Genomic DNA, 21089 nt, shown 5'->3' with positions numbered 1-21089 from the left:
AAGATAGTCCCGCCGAAAACTGATCTTTCAAAAATTGTTCGTTTAAAGAAAGTTCCTTTGTAATCAGAGTTTCCAATGTTATTGTTTGAGGAAATTCTGTAGTTGCCTGTTCCGGAGTACCGCTTGAAACTTCAATAGATTCAGCACTTGAAGGGTGAGATGGAGCCAGTTTGGAAAAGTCTCGAGTTTCTGTAGATTCGGCTACCGGAGGATAAAATTGAACTGGTTTGGAAGATTCAACACAGTCGGCACTTGGAGCATAAGATAGAGCTGGTTTGGAAAACACATGAATTTCTGCAGAATCAACACTCGAAGGATAAGGTTGAACCGATTCTGAAAATTCCACACGTTCGACATCTGGAAAGCAAGGCAGAGTGAGTTTGGAAAATTCTTGGATTTCTGCAGAATCGAGATTCTGAGGGTAGGGCTGAATTGATTCTGAAAGTTCCACGTATTCAGCATTTGAAAGATAAGGCGAATCCCGTTTGGAAAATTCTTGAATTCCTGAAGAAGCACTTTGAGGATAAGGCAGTATCGGTTCTGAAAATTTCATATATTCGGCATTTTGAAAATAAGGCTCATCTACAGATTCGACACTCGGAGGATATGGTGGGAGCGGTTCTGAAAATTGCACACTTTCGGCACTTGGAACATAAGGCAGAACCAGTTTGGAAACTTCTTGAGTTTCTACAGATTCGACACCAGGAGGATATGGCTGAACTGATTCAGAAAATTTCATACATTCGGCACTTGGAAGATAAGGTAGAGTCAGTTTGAAAAATTCTTTAGTTTCCGCAGATTCGACACTCGGAGGACAAGGTTGAACAGGTTCTGAAAATACCACACATTCGGCACTTGGAGGATATTGCAGAGCTACTTTAGAAAATTCATGAATATCTGCAGAATCGGTACTAATAGAATATTGCTGAACCGTTTCTGAAAATTCAACAGATTCGGCATCTAGAGAATAGGTCTCAGTTTTTTTAACATCCCTTAGATGTTTTGTATTAGGCTCGATTGAAATAGCCAATTGAATTGGTTTCACATTCCCTGTAAATTTTACTTCTTTCACAACTGAACGATAGCCAGTCTTAATATCAGTTTTGGACTGTAAGGTTTGTGGAATTTCAAGAATTTTCAGTTTTGGTGATAAAATGCTTGTCTCATTTGTTTCACATTCGTCAAAAAAGTGAACAGGTCCCATAGCTGTTTGATAGAAATGTAAAGGCTTTAAAATGACTGGTTTTACGGGTAACGAAGAAATTTTACTTGTACCAGGGGTGGGCTCTAAATAAGTTGGTTGTATATCTGTGGCGGTTTCATAAAATTGTAGGGGTCTGACAACTACGTTATGTTCAGAAGGCTTTGTGAGTTGAGTATTCAATTCTCTCTTTTCAATTGGATTTTTTTCTCCTGATTGTAATGGCTTATCGTCAACAAATTTAGTGTTTGATGGTTTATTGGTACCAAGGAGTTTCATAGGCTTCACAATGTTAAGATATTCTGACTCTATACCTATAACAGGCACAGTGATCTTAGTTTCAAAACACTGAGTTTTTTTCAGTCTTCGCTTGGAACTAAATAATTTATCGTCATAATCTACAGTCTTCAAAATGTGTTTTTGGCTTAGTATTGGAGTATTTTCTCTTAACTGCAAAGCCTTGAATACTGCAAACCTCGATAGCGATTTAGGATTTATTTGTTGTGTTTTAAATTGCAGAGTTTTTAACAGCATTGGTTTGTAAACTCCTGGCTTTGAAGGTGACAGTCGTTTAGTCATGATCCGGCTACGTCCGATAAACTTTCCACTGGCTTTTATTTTCGGCAAAGTAACATTGTCATAGTCTCCATAGCTATCTGAGGTATCTTCAAAGTGAACCGATTTTATGTCTTCATTTTGTGACTGTGATTCATTAGAAATACCCTGGCTTTCATTAATAATGTGCAAAGACTTCAACAACATTGAATTATCACCTGTTGCCCACTTATTACTTTGTTGTTGAACTGTGTCAACCTCTAAACCATGTCTGAACGTTGATGTTCTTTCGTTATGCTTGCCCTTAGGCTCGTTGCTCGACTGTAGATCAGTAAAGTCCTTACGGGGCAATTGTGAAGTTATACATCCACTTACGTCAAAAGTGCTGGTAATAGCAGAAACAGTCCCTGAATTATCTCTTTGTGTTTGAGAGCTCTCGCAGTCATTTCCGCTTAAAATTACGGGCAGACGATTGAAGTGCCCTTGGTTGGTTTCTGTCACGTAACGAATACTTGTATTTTGTACTCCTCCTTTAGCTGTGAGATTGTGAATTGCATCATCGCTGCTTTCTTGTTCACGTTTCGAAGACATTGCTTCAAATAAACACGAATAAAAATGTTATGTAAGGACGTAGTCTTAGAGTTTCTTTAAAGGAATTTGAGAATTTAATTTCACAAACTGAAGGAAATAAATGCAATGTAAATACTGAAACATGATTTCGTATTTTTGCTTTTTCACAATCGGAATTATTTCGAGAATGGTTCAAATTCGAAAATTTGAACTGACATTTGACTTTATTCTTTTATGCTATAGAAATGGTCACTGAGTTTCTATTTTGTCGTAATGTTGTAGCATCCAAAGCAAAGTCTCTCAAATATTATACATATATAAGTAAAATTCGACTGTCGACCTGTGAATTCTGAATTATTAATGATAATATCTAGGCGGCGCGTCTCTAAGCACACAATTTTTTTCTTAGTGTTTGATCGTTGTTATTAATAATTATATATTTTTAGTTTTTTATGAATTTTTGTCTGTCTCGATAGTTTGTTTTTATATTAAATAAATAAATAAATAACGTACACACTCAACATAGCCCCGCACTAGGGAAACCCTGTGTCGCGGGTGCCATGGACACACGCATAGACAACCACAAATTACACCCAAACTCACGAGAGAAATAAATGTAAGCCATACAAACATTTCTCCCGGCCCGGGAATCGAACCTGGGACTTCTGCGTGGCAGTCCGGCATGGTAACCGTTCGGCCACGGAGGCAGTTAAAAAGTTAAGTTATTCTGATGACACCAGAAAGAGAGCAAACTCGTCTAAGAGGCTCCTATTTCATAAAATTTTAGAAGCACTAGAGCTCCTTGCGAAAGAGTTCGTCAAGGGAAGTACTGCCATCTTACCTATTTCTGCCGCCAAGCAGTAATGTCAGCATTACTGTGTGACGGTGTGATCTCCTTACACCGTCATCTCACCTTTTTGTATCGCCTCTCTTCGCTTGTATCCTATCATTTTTTCTTTTACTTGTATTTAAATTTGAATTCTTCCATCTTCCTTCGCTTTCTCATTTTGTTTTCGTACCACGGTCACTCCCAGCTCGACTTTCACAACAGTCGGAGCTGTTTCAAATTCCATCGCGTATAATCGCTAATTTTGGTTCTTTACTACGTTTATAATAGTCATTAAATAAGTTAAATCATTTATGATCAATAAGTTTCATTGCCGTGAACCTGGTCACGGCTAGTTAGGGTTACAACCCTTTCAACTGTGTTCAGGTTTTGAAGGGTAAGGGTGCTGGTGGAATTACAGGCAGTCTAATAAAAGTAAAGAGCACAATTGATTACAAAAGTAAGTGGTGTCTTTTTTGTGTTATTCATAAAGTAATTATTGTAATTGTACTAATAAGGGTAATATTCCGTACTTTACTAAGAATACATACAATAGTACCTACATGAAATCATACACTGTTGTAACTCAAAATTGAGAAGACACGATTCGAAAATGAAAAAAAACCTAAATGAAACCAATATACAGGTCGGTGCTTTGTAGACAAGAGGGCGAAAGCGCCATTTCGAAAAAAAAATACAGGGAAACATGTTTTAGGTTTTAACGACAGTTTTAAAATATTTACCGCCTGTTTTAAAATTCAGATTTGGTTTTAATTAAGTTTTAAAATTAAATTTAAAATAAGTCGTACCTAAATGGTTTTAAAAACGTCGTGAAAAACTAGAACCAGCCTCTGGAATTTTTTTTTGAAATGGCGCTTGCCTTTTCCACAAAACGGTGGGAGTTAATGCGTGGTGAAGATTTATGCTGGTCACAGGCATGAAAGACCGTTTACAGCAAGTGTTCGATTTTGAATGTTGAAGTGGTAATTGTGTAGTTTTTAATAATAGATAATATTATAATTGTAAGTCATTGCTAGGCAAAAATAATGTAAAGTGTGAGTGATGTTATTGTTATTTTTGTAACATCTATTCACTGCACTGCATGAGGTTATAATTTTGTAAAAATGCAGCCTGTAAAACTATAGTTCGTTTCAATTCATTTTGCATAAAAGATTACCTATATAACATGTTTCAAATAAGATTTTACATATTATTTACATACATGTTATTCAAATTAATGTATTGGAAAAAGTGGTGAGATATCAAGTTGAAATCTTCAAACATGAATGCGTAAGGTATTCCATTAATTGAATGATTGTTTAAGAATTTTAACCAAATCGGGTCGTTTACTTTTCATGAAAAATATATTAACACTAGCTATATCTACCTTAAGTAATAAAATTAGTTTTCTAACGTTTTGTCAATATCGATATATTTGTGAGTTAAAAAATATAGTAGTTACTGATTAGTGGCTGAGTTGGTATAGCGTCTGGCACGGTAGCTAGAAGACGTCGGTTCGAATCCGGCTGGATCGAAGGAATTTTTTCTGAGTGTTCGAACTTTGTATTAATAATTATTAAAATATTAGTTGAATTACTCAAGAAGGTTACTTTTATTTCATTCACCTAATGTTTGTGGGAGATGATTCACTTTGAGAATCTAACATTCTTAGACATTTCTTACACCTATCCAGAGGCTAAAAACAAAAAAAATACAATAATATTTTATTTTTAATTTGACTCGAACCATGCTTGCCTCAACTTGCAAAGCAATCCGTATACCGCTAGGCCACGACGTCTTACTCATAGATTTAGTATATTCTTTACTATAGCTGGTTGCAATTTGTATTCTGTAAGTAAGAACTATACCTTAACGATCAAATTGGCTTAAAAACTTTCTACAATGTCATTCGCTAATGAGACGGCCATACCAAAATAAATTTTACGGCATACGGGTTAAAGATTTAAGTTTGTTTAACAATTTTCCCCACATTTTTGTGCTCAGAACCGAAAGGTCGACAAAGTCGGCTTTTTTTGTTTTTGTATTTGGCTTCTGTCCCACTAAGGACAATTCTGCCAGTGTCGGGGTTGAAAGATACACGGTATATTTATCAAGATTAGCAGGAACGCACTCAAACGACGATGGTCGGTTGCACCATCCTATGGACAAAGGCAAAATACGGGGTTATTTGACTTTGTTATTTGGATGAAAAGCGTAAACACATGCTGTGCATATAGTAAATGTTATAACCGTATGTTATTTTGTTGAATACATTTAATAGAATATATTGTAGAGGAGGTTTTAGGGGAGAAAGGATACTATAAAAATTTGTGGATAGTCGGTTTGGGGGTCAGGTATTATGTAAAAACCTGTACATGAAATATTTGACGGCTCATCATTGAGCGCCATCTATATCAACGCCTGGGAACTAGTCTCACACTGTCATTCTAGCGGAGCGTCGTCGTGTCGATGGTCGGCGCCGCCGTGTGGCATTCTGTTTGAACGTCAACGGACGGCGCACCAAGTATTCCGCGTAGGTAATCTATTGTGTTTTGTGCTAATTTGAGATTTATAATTATAGAAGACTCTATGAAGACTTTCGAGTCATTTGACTATTGTTTCCGCCCGTGTATCCACGTGATAAAAAAGCCGATCCTCATGACGGATACCGCCTTTATATTGGTTCTGTTTCACTATTTTATTAACTCGTAGAAAAAGTATTGCATGCAATCATTACATAATTAGGTCTTAAAATTTCGTACCTTTCACTTAGGCCAATCGGCAAGAACCCTCATTAAGCAACGATTGCATAAAAACTATTTTCTTATGGTTATTTAAAGTTTATTTACTTATTAAAATGAATGAATAAAACCAGTTGCAAAATCTAATTCTTTTCAAACGGGTAATAAGGATGGTCGAGCCACTTGAGTTGCGATATGGTCCTATGGTTTCTGTCGAAGCTCTTGAGCAGTTCCTTCTCCTGCTGGGTCAACTGGAAGTCGAAGATTTCGATGTTTTGTTGTATGCGCGTTTTTGTTAACGACTTTGGAAGAGGCACTACTCCAAGTTCTACCTGGAAACATTACAATACAAAATATGGTAAAATTAACAACTTACATAGTTTTATTACCTTATTGACCAAATATTTGTGGCAGTAAATCGCGACTCGAGAGGTCACTTTGTGGGACATTGTGACATAAACATTTTTATTAACTTATTTGTGCTGTGCTTGTCTCACACGGATTGATTTAAAATGTTTTATGCGGTCGGTGCACTAGCGGCAGTTTGCAATTACAACGTCGTTCTGGCTGAGTACGATCCTTCTTAGGACATTCCAAGGTTAAGTGAACAAATTGTTCTGTGATTATCCCGCGACGCGGTCATACGGTGACAGTGGGTGACAGGTACAGCAAAGAAAAAGAAGTATTGCGCGGGGTGCCTCAAGGTTCTGGGTGCGGACCAGTCTGTTATCTGATGCATGTGAACAGTTTGTATGACGTACTAAGACACTGTACGGCGCTCATGTTCGCTGGCGATCTACCTGTGCTCCGAGCCGGAATGGATCTCGAGCAAATCTGCCTCTTCGTACAATTAGATGTAGACGCGGTTATTAAGTGAAGCCTTGATAACGGCATTGTTTGAACACCGATAAAACCAAATTATTGATTGTTCTCGCCCACTCATTTGAATGTTTACATTTACCTAGATAGAGAAGCCAATAGAAAGAGTAATACGTGACGACTCACAAACGTGTACGTTCACAACGAAACGTACCTACTTATGTCGGCCTCAAAGTAAATGAACATTTTTCTTGGGCCACTTACTTAAATTTTATTTGTAACAAGTTAATAATACTCTTGGGTACTTCTATCGCTTACGTTTCCAAGTGCCAACCAGCACGTTAAAATGTTTGTGGTATTAGTAGACTTAAACTTACATTTAAATCATACATTGACATTCTAGAGAATATGCAAATTAAGTTTTTAAAACTTCTTGTAAACAAAATACAATAACAATTGTACAATAACGTTCTATTTCTCTGTTAAAAATTTGTAATCTGTTTGTGTTGTAAAATAAAGTTTTTACTCTTTTTACTTTTTTTATTTATATTATATTGTTTGTTTTACTTTTTTAAAAACAAAAGTGAAATCTAATGGAGACTACTCTTAATTATTCAAAATTTGTAAAATTCTTCCGGTTAATTTACAACATAAATATCTTCTCTTATCAATAACCATAGTGCAGAGGTGCGTGACTCGTTGTTGTGTACGGTTGGTAACAACTATAATACAAGGTCGATGACCTCTGGTAAATTTGCAATCCCAAGAGTGACTAACTACTACGGAGATAAGACCTTAAAGAAACGTATTCCACGTATTAAACATTAGACGTTATTAGATATGAAACTAAAGAATGTACATTTAAAAAAATGTTGAAAGATCATTTATTTCACAAATTTTTGTTGAATAGTTTAAGTATTTTTAATCACATTGATTGTCAGTTTGTAAATTTTTGCTCAATTATTGTGACTCGTTTCGGACTTTCGGTACTGCAGTCAAACTGTATTTAGGACCTAGACTATGGTATTTTTCCATCCTCTGAGATAAAGGACTATGTTTAGTTGAGTAAATTGTAGGTACAAATTTTTCCCCTTTCTAAATTCTAAAAAAAAAAATTTTGATTATACGGACAACGGCACATCAGATTACACATTTTTGTTCGAAAATCGCCTCCAATGCAACGGAACAAGATACGTCAATGTGTAGCTTAATGTGCTGGCGTGTGTACATTTGACAAAAGTATTATTTGATTTGACGAAAACAAGAGACATTGCTATCAACAGGGAGCTGTACCATGAAGGGTGGATTTACTGCTTTCTTCTCGGAGGAGATTCTCATTTTACGGACAATAGTATTACTGAATTCAAATGTTTCTCGTTTTTATTTCAAGTGGTCTTCCATATAATCTGGGAGTCCGAATATCACTAGTTTCGTCATTCTCTCTTTTTTCCGGGAGAAGGTGATATAAGGAATGTTTCCAAAACGCAAGCCTTCTTTTAGTGCCTGAAGATTTTCAGGGGTGTACTTACTACATTAGCAAAACTCATAATAAATTAGAGTACGTAAATTGCAGCTCGTCAATATAAAACAAATTTAACTATTTGGTATTCGACGCGACATCTGGTGGACCAATAGGGACGAAATACTCGACTACGCTCTCTTGTATCGCGATTAGCTCTTGAGTTCATTGGCGACAGTTCTAACACACGTCACATGTTCAGATACCCATTGACACGTCATTGGCCCAGCATCCCTCTCAGCTACCGTCCGAAGGAGGCCTCGCACCCTGCATGAGGCATCAGGGCCACTACCCGCTTAAGTATGCTGCTGAAACCGTTCACGTGCGCGTCAGCGAACACTCCTGATGAGCTACAGGAGCGCGGCAACTCCAAAAGAACATGAAATGCCGAATAACTCTGGATTTGAGGCACTCTCTGAGTTTGAACGAACAACAATAAACACGTCTACTATTGGATGTCATTTTTTAAATACGGTGGCGTCATGGCGTGTGACGACCCTTGCAGATCAACGCGAGTGCACCGCCAGAAGCTAATCCGTGCCGCAGGCGCGCACACGTACAAGCGGCGCTGCTGCTACGTTTCTATGGAGATACACTACTTATTATACTTTGACTTAAGCCACGGCGCAAGATCGTAATTAAGGTCTAATCAATCAAAACGAAGGTTTTGGTCACTTGCAAGAGTACACTTGGATTCCAGTTAATTAAAATTGATATTGGAGTCATCAAGCTACTTACAAGATATCTCAAAGCAATTTGCGGTACAGTTTTATTATACTTGTTGGCGATGTCAACGAGGCTCGGGTCATCGACCCTGGGTGGTGGCGCACCAGCCTTTGCCTTGCTGTAGAACAGCGATCCGAATGGTGTGTACCCTGTCACCACTATATTATGGTCTTTGCAGTACGAAAGGAGAGAAGGTTGTTGAAGATTCAGGTTTAACTGAAAAAAAAAGTAAATGCTTTTTTAATCTACTTCCAAAGTATTAAGTGACAGAAACTAAATTAACATTCGCATCGGTTAAGCGCTTAACAGGAATGTTTAAGGAACCAAGAACGGAAGTTGCCATTAATGTAGAACTGGTCAATGACAACAAAACATAATACATAGTAACGGTTTAATAACAACTTCTCCATAATGAGCCGACGACTGTGAAACCTAATGTTGTGTCATTTGTGCCTGTTCAATAGTCAGCCACGTGAGTAGAGTACCTGTACTCTGTATCAATTGCCCAGAAGGCCCAGGCTTAAGACAGGCTTCACAACAAGTGACATGATCAAATCAGCAAAAGGACCGGAACCGTTTACTAAACCGTTAAAAGCGTCAAACAACAAGTTGGTTATCAGGGCTCGGTACTCGGAGATACAGGATAACAGATGAGCTTTTATCTTAGAATCACATCTAGAAGTACTTCAGTTTAAAAATTGAATTGTCGGACGGAATTGTCTGAATTATTTGCGACATTGGTTCTTGTACGGATTCATAAAGTCAATTCAAACCGATCCGCTCTTAGATTAACGTCAAGATAACTTACCTCAACCTGCAGCACAGCGGGTTTATCCAGGCCTTCCTTGATAATCCTCTCGATCTGTTGCTGGTTAAAGTTGGACACTCCCACGGATCTTGTAAGGCCTAATTGTTTCGCCTGCAGCATGCCGCGGTACGTTTCCAGGTAATCCGTTGTGTCGTACGTCTTATTTTCCTGCAAAATTTAAGATAATTTCAACAAGAATGAACTGGTGGAAGGCAATTTTAATTTTATTGTCAGCAGGAGAAGTTCACCCTACAATTCTTCATCATTTGCCGTCTCACGCACTACAAACCAGGTGCAAAATATGCACATACATACACACAGCAAAATCGATCAAATAACAATACCGTACAACACAAAATCGAAAACTCTGTTTGGTCTTTGTATTAATAATTATAAGAACTAGTGGAGTAATTTCACAAACAACAATTGTATGTCATGGTAGTACATATCGTGGCATTCAATAAATTTAATTGCTATGATTAAATCGACATCTAGTCAGCTGCTGGTAGCTGTAAAGGTGCCGCCCGCCGACATCGGCATACTTGAAGTCTGTTACTTTTTTGTACTTACGAATTGCCCCACCGGCCAGTGAATCAGGTACAAGTCAACGTAACTTAAATTCAGGCTGTTCAACGACTCGCGCAGGGCGGGGACCACGGCGTCCTGAGCGTGTCTGTCGTTCCATAACTGTAAGATTGTGGTAAGTTTTGCTTATTACATTTGTGATATACGCTACATTTGCGAACACAGATCCGAGAATCCGAGAATCCGTATGAAATTCTAAGATAGATCGTCAATCGCCGCAACGGGTGTTTTTTGAAGAAAACGCTCCCTATTTCTACCGCTTAACATTGCATTGAATAACATTCTAAAATGTAAATATGAATTACGCACTAGGGTGACCCGGTATCGCGGGTGCCGCGGACACACACGTAGATAAGCAAAAATTGCACTCAAACTCAAGAGAGAAATAAATGTAGGCCATAGAAATGTTTCTCCCGGCCCGGGATAGCTCTGCGTGGCAGATCAGCCAGCGGTTACTACAACAGTTTAGCCACGGAGGCAGGCAGTTGTTACGCAAGCTCACGCAACTAGACTCAGGTAAAGCAAGTAATACTGACCTTGGTAGTAATAAACAGGTCTTCCCTCTTAACGATCCCTCTTTCGATGCACTTGGCGATGGCTCTTCCCACCTGGTCCTCCACACGGTATATATAAGCTGTGTCAATGTGCCTGTAGCCACATTCTATAGCCCACGTAACGGCATCTTCAACCTCGTGGCCTGTGGGTTGAATGCGGACCTGAGAAACATTGATAAGCGCAATAATACCTACAACATAGAACTTTCAAGGTGCGAGTGAAAAGGCGCCTTCAAGGCAAACAAGTTCCACACTCGACTATAACGTCATTTTCCATTAGCTGAAATGAATTGGAATAAAATACTAAACCAATTTTAGAACTTGAATACAATACATTTAGTGTTGATCATAGATTTACGCTTTACTTTGCAGAAATCCATGTTATAAAAATGGAAGTAAATTTAAAAAGAAGAGTTGTCATGTCCCGAGAGTGCTTCGTACTTAGATAGGCGAACCAGTGTCGAGGGTATTTTTGGTGGTTTTTGTGTGGTGGTGGTTGTGATTATAGTTGAAAATTATGTAATGAAATTTTGCACGATGCAACCCTCGCTGAGAAGCAAAGTGATTTACTTCCATTTTTGTGTCTGGTTGTTATCATGCGAAGCATTTTCTATTGCGTCATTAATCGAAAATAAATCTTAATTTGTAAGTGTGAGAAATATGTCACTTACTTCTGTGTTGTTAGTGATAGTGAAGCCGAGCCAAGTGCCCAACGCCAGAGCGGGCATGTCCGTCCCGTCGTTGAGTTTTACCGTAGGCGCTAACACCGCCTCGGAAAACTACAAAAAGAAATCACTACACTAATACACCCACATCTACAAGTAACATTTCTAACGTCTAATTTACTGCAACTTAATAGATATAAGTTCCAGCAAAACCGCTTCATATTACTTAAGTTCTCGCTATATTGAACGATCATATTGTTACAACGTGGGAAAACTACAAAAAAAATCACTACTTTGGTACACCCACATATATGTACATTGTATAAGCATCGAGTATATAACCAGAAATAGAGACGAAATAAGGGCCTTATATTCCTGGTAACACATTAGGGATACAGCTTTTATAAATATCAACTCCCGTTTGCACTGAAATATAGACAGGCGAACTACTGACCTGTGTGTACGTCTCCGTATATTCCAAAAAATGTTCTGTATTTATTGTAATAAAGATAATATCTCTAACAATGCCGTGCAGTTCTATTCGGTGGTGTGGCAAAAACAGCAAAACATCGAATTACAAGATAAACGGAATCACATTTCATCGATAATTAAATATTAAATATGTAATTTTGCAATTTACGTCCATTATAGCAAAGGTCAAGTTAGATTGGTCGATTTGAAGTGAAACCATTGACGACACCCGTCAATTGTTTCGAACTCGGGTCAGCCAATCGGAGCGCAGTTGTCACAGTAATGATATGGCAGAATAGTTTTCAAACAAATTAAATGACATTTCGTCTCTATTTCTGGTTATATACTCGATGTGTACAAGTAACACTTCTAACATCATGGCCCATAATCTGACCCGGTTAATGGACGTTTGCGTACAAAAACTACATTCGTTTTAAATTATGCAGTTACAAACAACTTCTTTTATTTTTATATTAAAAAATATTGAAAATCTACGCGGTTAGGCGATTAATACACTGCACCGCGCCCCGCGACGGAGCTCGGGACGCGGAGACACGCGCGCGGTGGCGGAGACGCAGATCTGCGTCAAAGGTTGAATCCATAACGTGCGATACTCAAGGTAGGATGGAACCTTCCTTTCAGATTTCCAACCTCTGACCTTTACAAAACCTGTGAGGTCCTTTCAGTACGTCAGCTGTTTATCCTACACACGGCTTTAACCAAACACACACAAATCTCCTTCGACTCTGACAAAATAAACACTGTTCGGCGTAAATGCACTGTTTGCCCTTCGACTTCAGTTTCCACTAGTTGTGCACAGCGTCATTTCTGTTTCTTGGGAGGCTATTTATATAATAAGATTAACAGTACTCTTAATGTCTACCCCTTATGCAGAGCGAAATGTAAAAAAATTATTACTGACTGGCTGATCACACACAATAATTATGACTCCACTGAAAAACTATTAACTATACTAAAATAAGTTATATTACACATATATACACCCCAACACGCGCCCACACACACACACACACACACACACACACACACACACACACACACACACACACACACACACACACACACACACACGCACAGAGATTTTTCTATTTTTTCTATTTGTTATATTTTGTAATTAGCTATCAATTTTATTTTACTCTTTAATTTTCATTATTTTTGTTAAATTTTATTAGTGTTACTTTTCTGGCAAACTTGTCAAAACGGTTTGAGCCTGGTGATCTGTAACACAGGTCCCCAACCTAGTACAGACTCCAGCTCTCACTAAGGTGCTTCATATTTAACATGAAATGTAACAAATCCGCATTTTGTAAACGTTTTTGAGAGAAATAAAGCATTTTGTATTTTTTTTGTATAGACATAGAAAAAATGGGGAGGTCGTCTCGATATGGTCAAAATGACCATATTACCATATAAAATTAGTTTTAGCGCCATCTATCGTGTAATAGTTAGCTATTATAAACTAGTAGTTTTTTTTTCCTAAAACGCCACCTGTTGGTGAATGGCTGAACCAGGATGAAAAAAATACTGAAATATTGTAATATAACTCTTATTCAAGTGACTGTAGGTTTAATTTTGTTAAATTTTAAAATTGTGTTACGTCGTTTTCACGTTTTAAGCCCTACCCAATCAAAATCTTTAAGTTATGGTAGTAGATAATAGAGCGTAAAGTTTGAATTGCACACAAGCTAAAAAGTGGCGACATCGGCACCCGATCTTACATAGCGTCATTACATATCTCCCCTTTTTTTCTATATCTATGGTTGAATCTGCGCGGGGGCAGCGGTCTAGCGGCCCGCGTCACTTAAAGTACTCGCTTCGCAGTTGATCGCCGAAGTGATTGTATATGTAGCCGAGATCCTTCTTTGAAAAGGATGCTTAATAATACAGAACTCGTTCAGGACGCTGCAATTATACTATTTGGTTTTTATTTACTCAAATAAAACGACACCGAAGATATTGGATACATCCCTTTTTACGAATCAGTTCGATAAATGGATAATTTCAACTTCATAAGAAAGATTTAAGAAAATATGAAGATAAAGATAGATTTGGTCGATTTTCAAAAGCAAATACAAATTTATCGACGTCGGGATCTATTGTAGAAAACTGAACATGTCCTTAAGCTTAATGTGTGCGCGGTAGTGCGGAGCGCAGTGCGCCACGCCCTGCGGTTCGCCGGAGAAGCGTTGCCAGTGTGTTCGACGGCGCGTGTTTTCCATACGAACTGAGGTACTCCAGTACAACGTTAAAAAACGCAGCTCCGCGCTCCGTCGCGGGGCGCGGTGCGGTGTGATACACACACCTTAACATTATTGTAACGTCTACGTACATTTGATTTACATGAGCCCACGCCCACGCGCTCGCCGCTACTCTGAATAAAGTCTGACGTGGGTCTAACAATGCAATAAGTTTTGATATTAAACATATTTTTAATTGTATGAAAGCCCTAATTAGGTTATTGTCAGACTTTCTGCCAAAACAAATATCATCATACACGTGCGCGGTCCGTCGCAGTAGGAATAAGACCGAAATCGTTATCTGGGTGATCAAACTAATCAACAATATATACAAAACACACAAATATTTAGCACTAACATATTTTTGTTTATGAAAATACATTTTTTTATTCCATATTCCCAATACCCACAATAAAGTGACACATGCTTTATAAAGTACACATATTTTTCTATAAATCTCGCCATAAGTCCTTTCTGTACGCCGTGGTTATAGTTTTTATACTTTGGTGAGCCATAATCTTGAATGTAACTTGTTAGATATAAGCTACAACAAAAACCGTGACATATATATTTCTCACTATCACTCAACGACCTGTGGAATGATCTTATCGACTACCGCGACACCAGTCGACAGTTAGTGACTTTACAAGGTCCCGAAATCCCGGAACCGCATCTAATTCCGGGCGCAAGTCAACATCTGTATGTTATTTACATAATTTTATCCAAATTTATTCCAATAAATCACACCGATTACCAGCTCTCATATACTCACGATAAATTCATAAATAGGAGCACTAAAGTGCCGGTGAGTGTAAGTTCGCACCCAGAAACGATTAAGGCAAGTTCATTTTATAAACTGGTTCTACCAAACTGCTTAACGGCTGATCAACTTGGATCGAAACTTGACTAGAAAGTAGAATAACTCACGTGAAAACAAATGCTCGCAATGAGCGCTATGTAGATGCGTGTGCGCACCATTGCGATCAGTCCCCGAATGACTGGTCAGTAACATCAATCGCCATAGTTGACGACAGATTAACATAGTAGTACAGGACGATGCAGTAAGTTCGCTCTTCTGTACGTTCTATCGCCGATACATACTTTTGCGAACGCAAGCGACAAATGTGGCCGAAAAAAGGTGGTTGAATAAATTGGTGTGAATTAGTGGCTATTTAAAACAAGCTGTAAACGCCATGTCGCTAGTACAAACCGCTGTGAAAATTGTGGAAAACCTCTCATTGAAGTACGGATTCGTCTTCACGTGTATTCCTCGGTGTACCTAAGTACTTACCTACGTTTTGAAATATTTTTAGGTAGGTATATTATAGTGATGTTTAGATACATAATACATCATTTGCTTACAGTGTAGGAATATTTCGTGAGGGGGAATCAGCAAGACTGAAATGCGACATCTGAAGATACCTGAATAGCCCCAACCAGCATTTGCTTTAGAACAGCGTGTGGGGTTTGGGTATAAGTCTACGTGAAGACTCAGGCCGAACTGCGGGATGTCGTGTACACATTATTAAACACCAAATACAAATCAAACAAGTATTTATTAAACACCTTGTATATTGAAACCTTACTTCTGATAACCTTGATTTTGCCTTGAGCTTATTTACAAACAAAAATTCACGTATACAGAGTGTTTTTATTTTATGAGACAGTATGGGGAAAACAGAAACCACAGAAGATACAAGGAAACTGTCTTAGGAACCATCGAGTCTTTTTTTGTGAAAACAATTTTGGCATAGTCAAGCGTGTGTTGTCCATAAAAATGAACAAAATTGATCAAAATGTTTTTTAGTGCTGATCGACCCAGTTTTATGTAAGGATCATTTCATTGTATGGGACGAAAAAAGTCGGAAGAGCAAAACGTTTAATAAAATGGCCTTCGAAGCCTTCGAAGTCTCGCGAAATGCCGCTTTCGTCTAGATGTCACGTTATAGAGGGTTGTCACCATTTATTCAGTCTGTTGGGGTGGTGTTCTACTACTATGTCCATATTGGGAATAATAAAAAAAAGGTATTGATGATGGGCTTTCTCACAACACGTTTTGTAGTATGTGCAGTAGTTGTAGCGTTTAGTATGCAAGGAATATAATTAAAAAAATATATGTTTAAATGTTTTATTTAGGACAAAACACTCTCTCACTCAATTTTTTCAAAGTTTTTCCGATTAATCAGTTCTTCCACGTGCTTCAATTCAAACCATGCATCTGAAAATAAAATAACGATTTAATTAACTACTTTGTTTATGTACTGTATCAAGTCTGTCAAGAATTTAATCATGATATTCATAATCATCAACCTCGCTAACAGCTAAAAGGATACCCATATTGCTTTTATTTGAATAGTCATGTCCGCCGTTTTGATTTAAAAATAAATGCTATACTCGTAATGAGCAACCCCAAATACCTCGAAAACGATACCCAACTTGCCATTATTCGAAAAGTCGTATCCGCCATCTTGTACTTAGAAATGAGTGCTATACTTATTTGTAATGAGCACCCCCAAATACCTCGAAAATATATAATTCCTCCTGAGTCTTCTATAACACTCTGCGCCCATCTCGTGGTCGTTGCCATCTATCTTCTTGTCTCTAAATCTTACTTATCCACAAAGGCTCCTTCCAGATATAGACACTCCATGATCTTTATTGACTTGAATAAAATGCACACGAATACGCATACAGTAATAAAAATCATAGTAATCATTCAGTTCACACACAATAAAGATGTCCGACTATCTGTAAATAAGGTAAGGGGTAAATAAGGCATCAGTGTGTTATATTATGACGAACGTTTATTGTCTAACTAAAATGAAATTTACCATGAGGTTTTCAGTGAAGGAAAATATCGTAAATGAATCCTGCACGGCGAAGAAGGTTGACTACCCTCGGGAAAAGTGTGAAGTCCCCAACCTGCATTGGGCCAGCGTTATGGACTACGACCTAAACCTACGCCTGAGAGGAGACCCGTGCCCACGGTGGGACGTATCGATAGGTTGATGAAGACGTAAGGAAGATTTATGGATGCTGCTGAATCACAGATGGAAGTAGTATGAGTGAGCGTGGGAGATGTGTATGTGTACATTACCAAATTTGTGTGTACTATTTAGTTTATTACAACGCCATCTAACGGACATAATGTTAACTTCAATAAGGAGTCATTCCTCAGAAAGGTAAATATATATTTGAAAAGGGAACTCAAAGGCTGCTGTATTTTAATTCGCCACTAGAGGGCAGTTTCATTAATTTAACACTGCTTAATCCAGAAATGATGCTTTATCAGTGAGTGCTTGTTTCTTTTTTATAGCATTAATAGCGAATCATTTTACTGATAAGGTAATACTTATAAATGGTTACCTAAATCACAATCATGGCATTCTCAACAAGACCATGTCACATTGGCTGCTACACGAAATTGTTGTTATGGTCCAGACGAAAATGCAGATTTCTTATTTACTTACTTAGACTTACGTGTTATTATTCTTGAATATTTTAATCGATGATTGTCGTTCTTGCTTGTGTTTGTTATTGTTTGTACAGACTTAACAATTACGAGGCATGGCACAATATCAGCGAGGGCAATGGGCTTTATAGGTATCTGTAACTGAGTCATAGACCAATTTTACATGTTTGTTTTATTGTTGATTTGTATTTTGTTTATGGCATGTCTGCTACTTGTTATTTCTGAGGTAGTAGTGGAAATTGTTCTCCTTGTACATTATTTTATAATTTCTGTAGTAAGGCGTTCTGTATAGTGAATAATGTACACCTCTTATTTAATATTTATTCCTTAAGGTAGCTTTTACATGTTACAGTGTCTCCAGTGACAAATACACACCAGGTGAAGCCTGAAAACTAGCAAATTGTTGAGGCTTTATTTTTTCTTCGGCACAGCTTTGAGCTATTTTATTTTAAACGTTTTATACGTTTTATTTTCTTAGCTATCCCTCTACATTGGATTCTAATAAATTTCAAGTTAACAAAGTTCATAAATTGAGACCGAATCGATCCGTTAAACATATAACAATTTGAAACCAGTTAAGTGCGAGTAGAATTCGTGAATCCAGAGTTGTATACTCGAAACCTATAGGTACTTATCTAGAAATACATGAGACAATACAATACGTTCGGAAACTATAAAATTTAGGCAAAGAAATAATGCTCGTGGAAGCGAAACGTTTCGTACGAAATAGAGGAATATCTATCATCAAAGTGAAGAAAACATCTTGATGAAATTTGCACGTCCTTAACGGTTCACAACCATAACCACAAATGTCTGAGGAGACAGTGGAGCACATCAGGCTTAAAGCCAAATACAACCCGAGGGCCGATCGGTCGGAGTCCCGCCACAACCGAAATTTTAATTCGTTTGTGGTAAGAGTGCCGACTGAACATCTGTCGGCCTTCATGAAGGAAGAGTTGTGACCGAAGAGTGTCAATATCGGCGATTCCGCGGCCGGTGCCGGTTACCTGACTGCGCCACACGTCGCCCACAAGCATACGTGTAGATTAGGTATTTAGTTTATTTTATTGTCGTAGTTGTATGTATGTTAGTCCTTAAGGTATATATAACATGGGTCATGTGGCCTGAAATAAATTTCTAAATAAAAATAAATGAAATAAAATAACAAAGAAAACGTGTAAAGTTCCCCTTTCAGGAGACCCGTGCCTACTAGTGGGACGTATAATAGGTTGATCATGATCTTGTATACAAGTAGGTAAGTTTTGTTTATAAAAGAAAGCCATGTTATGGGCAATTTAAGACGTAAACGCATTGACCATGCGTGAACGTCAATAACGCTTCATTAGGATCAAGCACATACAATACAACATAAGGCCCGCTTGACGTCGACTACGTCATCATTTTTCATTGGGTCTTATAATTTTTATTCTAAGTAGCACAGAGCTCGTGTAATTCTTAGAGGATAGAAAAGAACTCAGTCTAAGGTGTAATTTTAGCATGCATAATATTTTTTTTGTGAAACGTCAACCATTATTGTTTAATGTTAATGCAATCAGATTGTTTCATTACCATTAATTGTGAAATGCAATACAGTGGATGCCTTTTATAGATACATACATCAGTCGTTTTATCCCTTTACAACGCCGACAAAGTCGCGTACAAATGCTAGATTTGCGCTGCGAAAATACTCGAATGAGTCAAAAGCCTCGCTACTTCGTTCCCTTATGTACTTACGTATATAATGTAAGAGTACTTTTCCCCCTTCTACCTTTAAATTCTTGCATTTCTTAAACTGAACCTAAAGCTTGTACATGGAAGGTTAAATCTTGTCTAAACTTGTTGAAACATATCCCGGCGCCACCCAGACATCGCTACGCCAACAAAAATACGAAATCCATAAGATAATTCTTCAAACAAAACCCAATAAGGTCTCAAAATGTAAGGTGATAGAGTTTCATTTTCATCAAACAGAAGTTTGGGGAGAGAAAAGTCAATACTGAAATTGCATTTTATATTTCATTGGTATCAAACCTTAAATCGCAGAGCAATAGAATAACATTTTGTTTGTTTCGAAGATGGTGGATAGGCCATATTTCTGTCGCGGGGGAAATTTTGGCGCCAGACGGGCTGACGCCATTTTGTGGATAGTTTCGGGAGGCACAGACATTTCCGCATTCAGCCTATTATGCCGTTAATTTACTGTTATGTGCGGCGCAACTTTTGCTTTCACAATCTTTGTTATTGGGCTCTACTTTGGGGGCATTTGGGGTTTACCGGATTTCTTGTGAAAATCACAATTCGTCAGAACTGATCATTGTTGCGTCGCTGAACATGGTCGTGCTGAACGGCCCCCGATACACGAAATTACGCAGGAAAAGAACGTTCAAACCAAGTTCAAACACATTTTATTTTAAATTTAGAAAAAGTAACAGCGACAAAATATTGTACTGTATAATTTGTTAATTCAATAATGCATAGTACGTACATACATAGTACATTATTTCAAAGAACACAAATAATATCCTAATTAACGACAGATTTTTTTTATTTGTTTATAGCTTTTTCTATCCTCTAAGACGAAAAAGACAAAATTTAGTCTAGAATAAACTCCTTGCATTTGTTGTTATGTCCATAGGACATCGTTGCAGTAAAAATGATTCCTACAAGCAAGCAAAATTCGTTAACGCTTACATTTGTTTTGCTTTTTAATATATAAATCGTTTATTATTTACATTACATTTGAGAAATACTTAAATTTTGGAACAATGGCAATTAGTGTGAAGTGTTTGAGTGAAATAAGTGGAGCTGATGTAAGCACTGCAGTGAAGTGCAGTGCTTGCGTTCTATTTTGTCACCATTCGTGTGCGGGTCTCCGCAGCAAACCTCGTGGAAACTGGCGCTGTTGCCAATGTCGCAAGGAAAAGTCACCATGTTAATCCACCATCGCCGGTGCTACCTTGATTAGCAATATTGATGAGTTACGTGCGGAGGTCAATTCAATTAGAAATAATATGCGCCCAAATGATTTGTCTGACCCACTGAACCATAATGATCTGGAAGCACGGGTTTATTTATTTATTGCACATATCACACATGATACATGGTTAAGGCCGTGGAGATTAAATTAAAAGGTCCTGAAAGTATCAAGACACTCATCTCCGGTCTACAGCTGCGGATAAATGCTCTTGAAGAGTGCAATCACGAAGCCGAGTAGAAAGAGAGCATTGGTAACTTATAGCTGCATGGTTTAATCGAGCATCCAAATGAAAACCTTGATGGCCTTAAGGATGGTGGTAAGGTCACGGGGGTACCAGTCCAG

The 21089-nt window shown here is 37.9% G+C and overlaps 1 protein-coding gene across 1 annotated transcript; it reads right to left on the bottom strand.

Annotated features, from left to right (window-relative positions):
• Positions 1-6021: 6021 nt before the first annotated feature.
• On the bottom strand, positions 6022-15287 carry LOC113234305 (aldo-keto reductase AKR2E4-like). The gene is made up of 7 exons (XM_026469603.1): positions 15226-15287; positions 11576-11683; positions 10887-11066; positions 10336-10452; positions 9766-9933; positions 8970-9173; positions 6022-6225 (listed from the first exon to the last, which is right to left on the bottom strand). Exons 1-7 carry the CDS (start codon positions 15274-15276, stop codon positions 6037-6039), a joined length of 1017 nt encoding a protein of 338 aa, XP_026325388.1. The 5' UTR covers positions 15277-15287; the 3' UTR covers positions 6022-6036.
• Positions 15288-21089: the final 5802 nt, after the last annotated feature.

This window comes from Hyposmocoma kahamanoa, unplaced genomic scaffold (assembly GCF_003589595.1).
Source record: "Hyposmocoma kahamanoa isolate Upper Pololo Valley unplaced genomic scaffold, ASM358959v1 83, whole genome shotgun sequence".
Classification (NCBI taxonomy): domain Eukaryota; kingdom Metazoa; phylum Arthropoda; class Insecta; order Lepidoptera; family Cosmopterigidae; genus Hyposmocoma; species Hyposmocoma kahamanoa.
The sequence above is the reverse complement of the archived record's forward strand: the minus strand, read 5'-3'. Positions and strand labels throughout refer to the sequence as shown.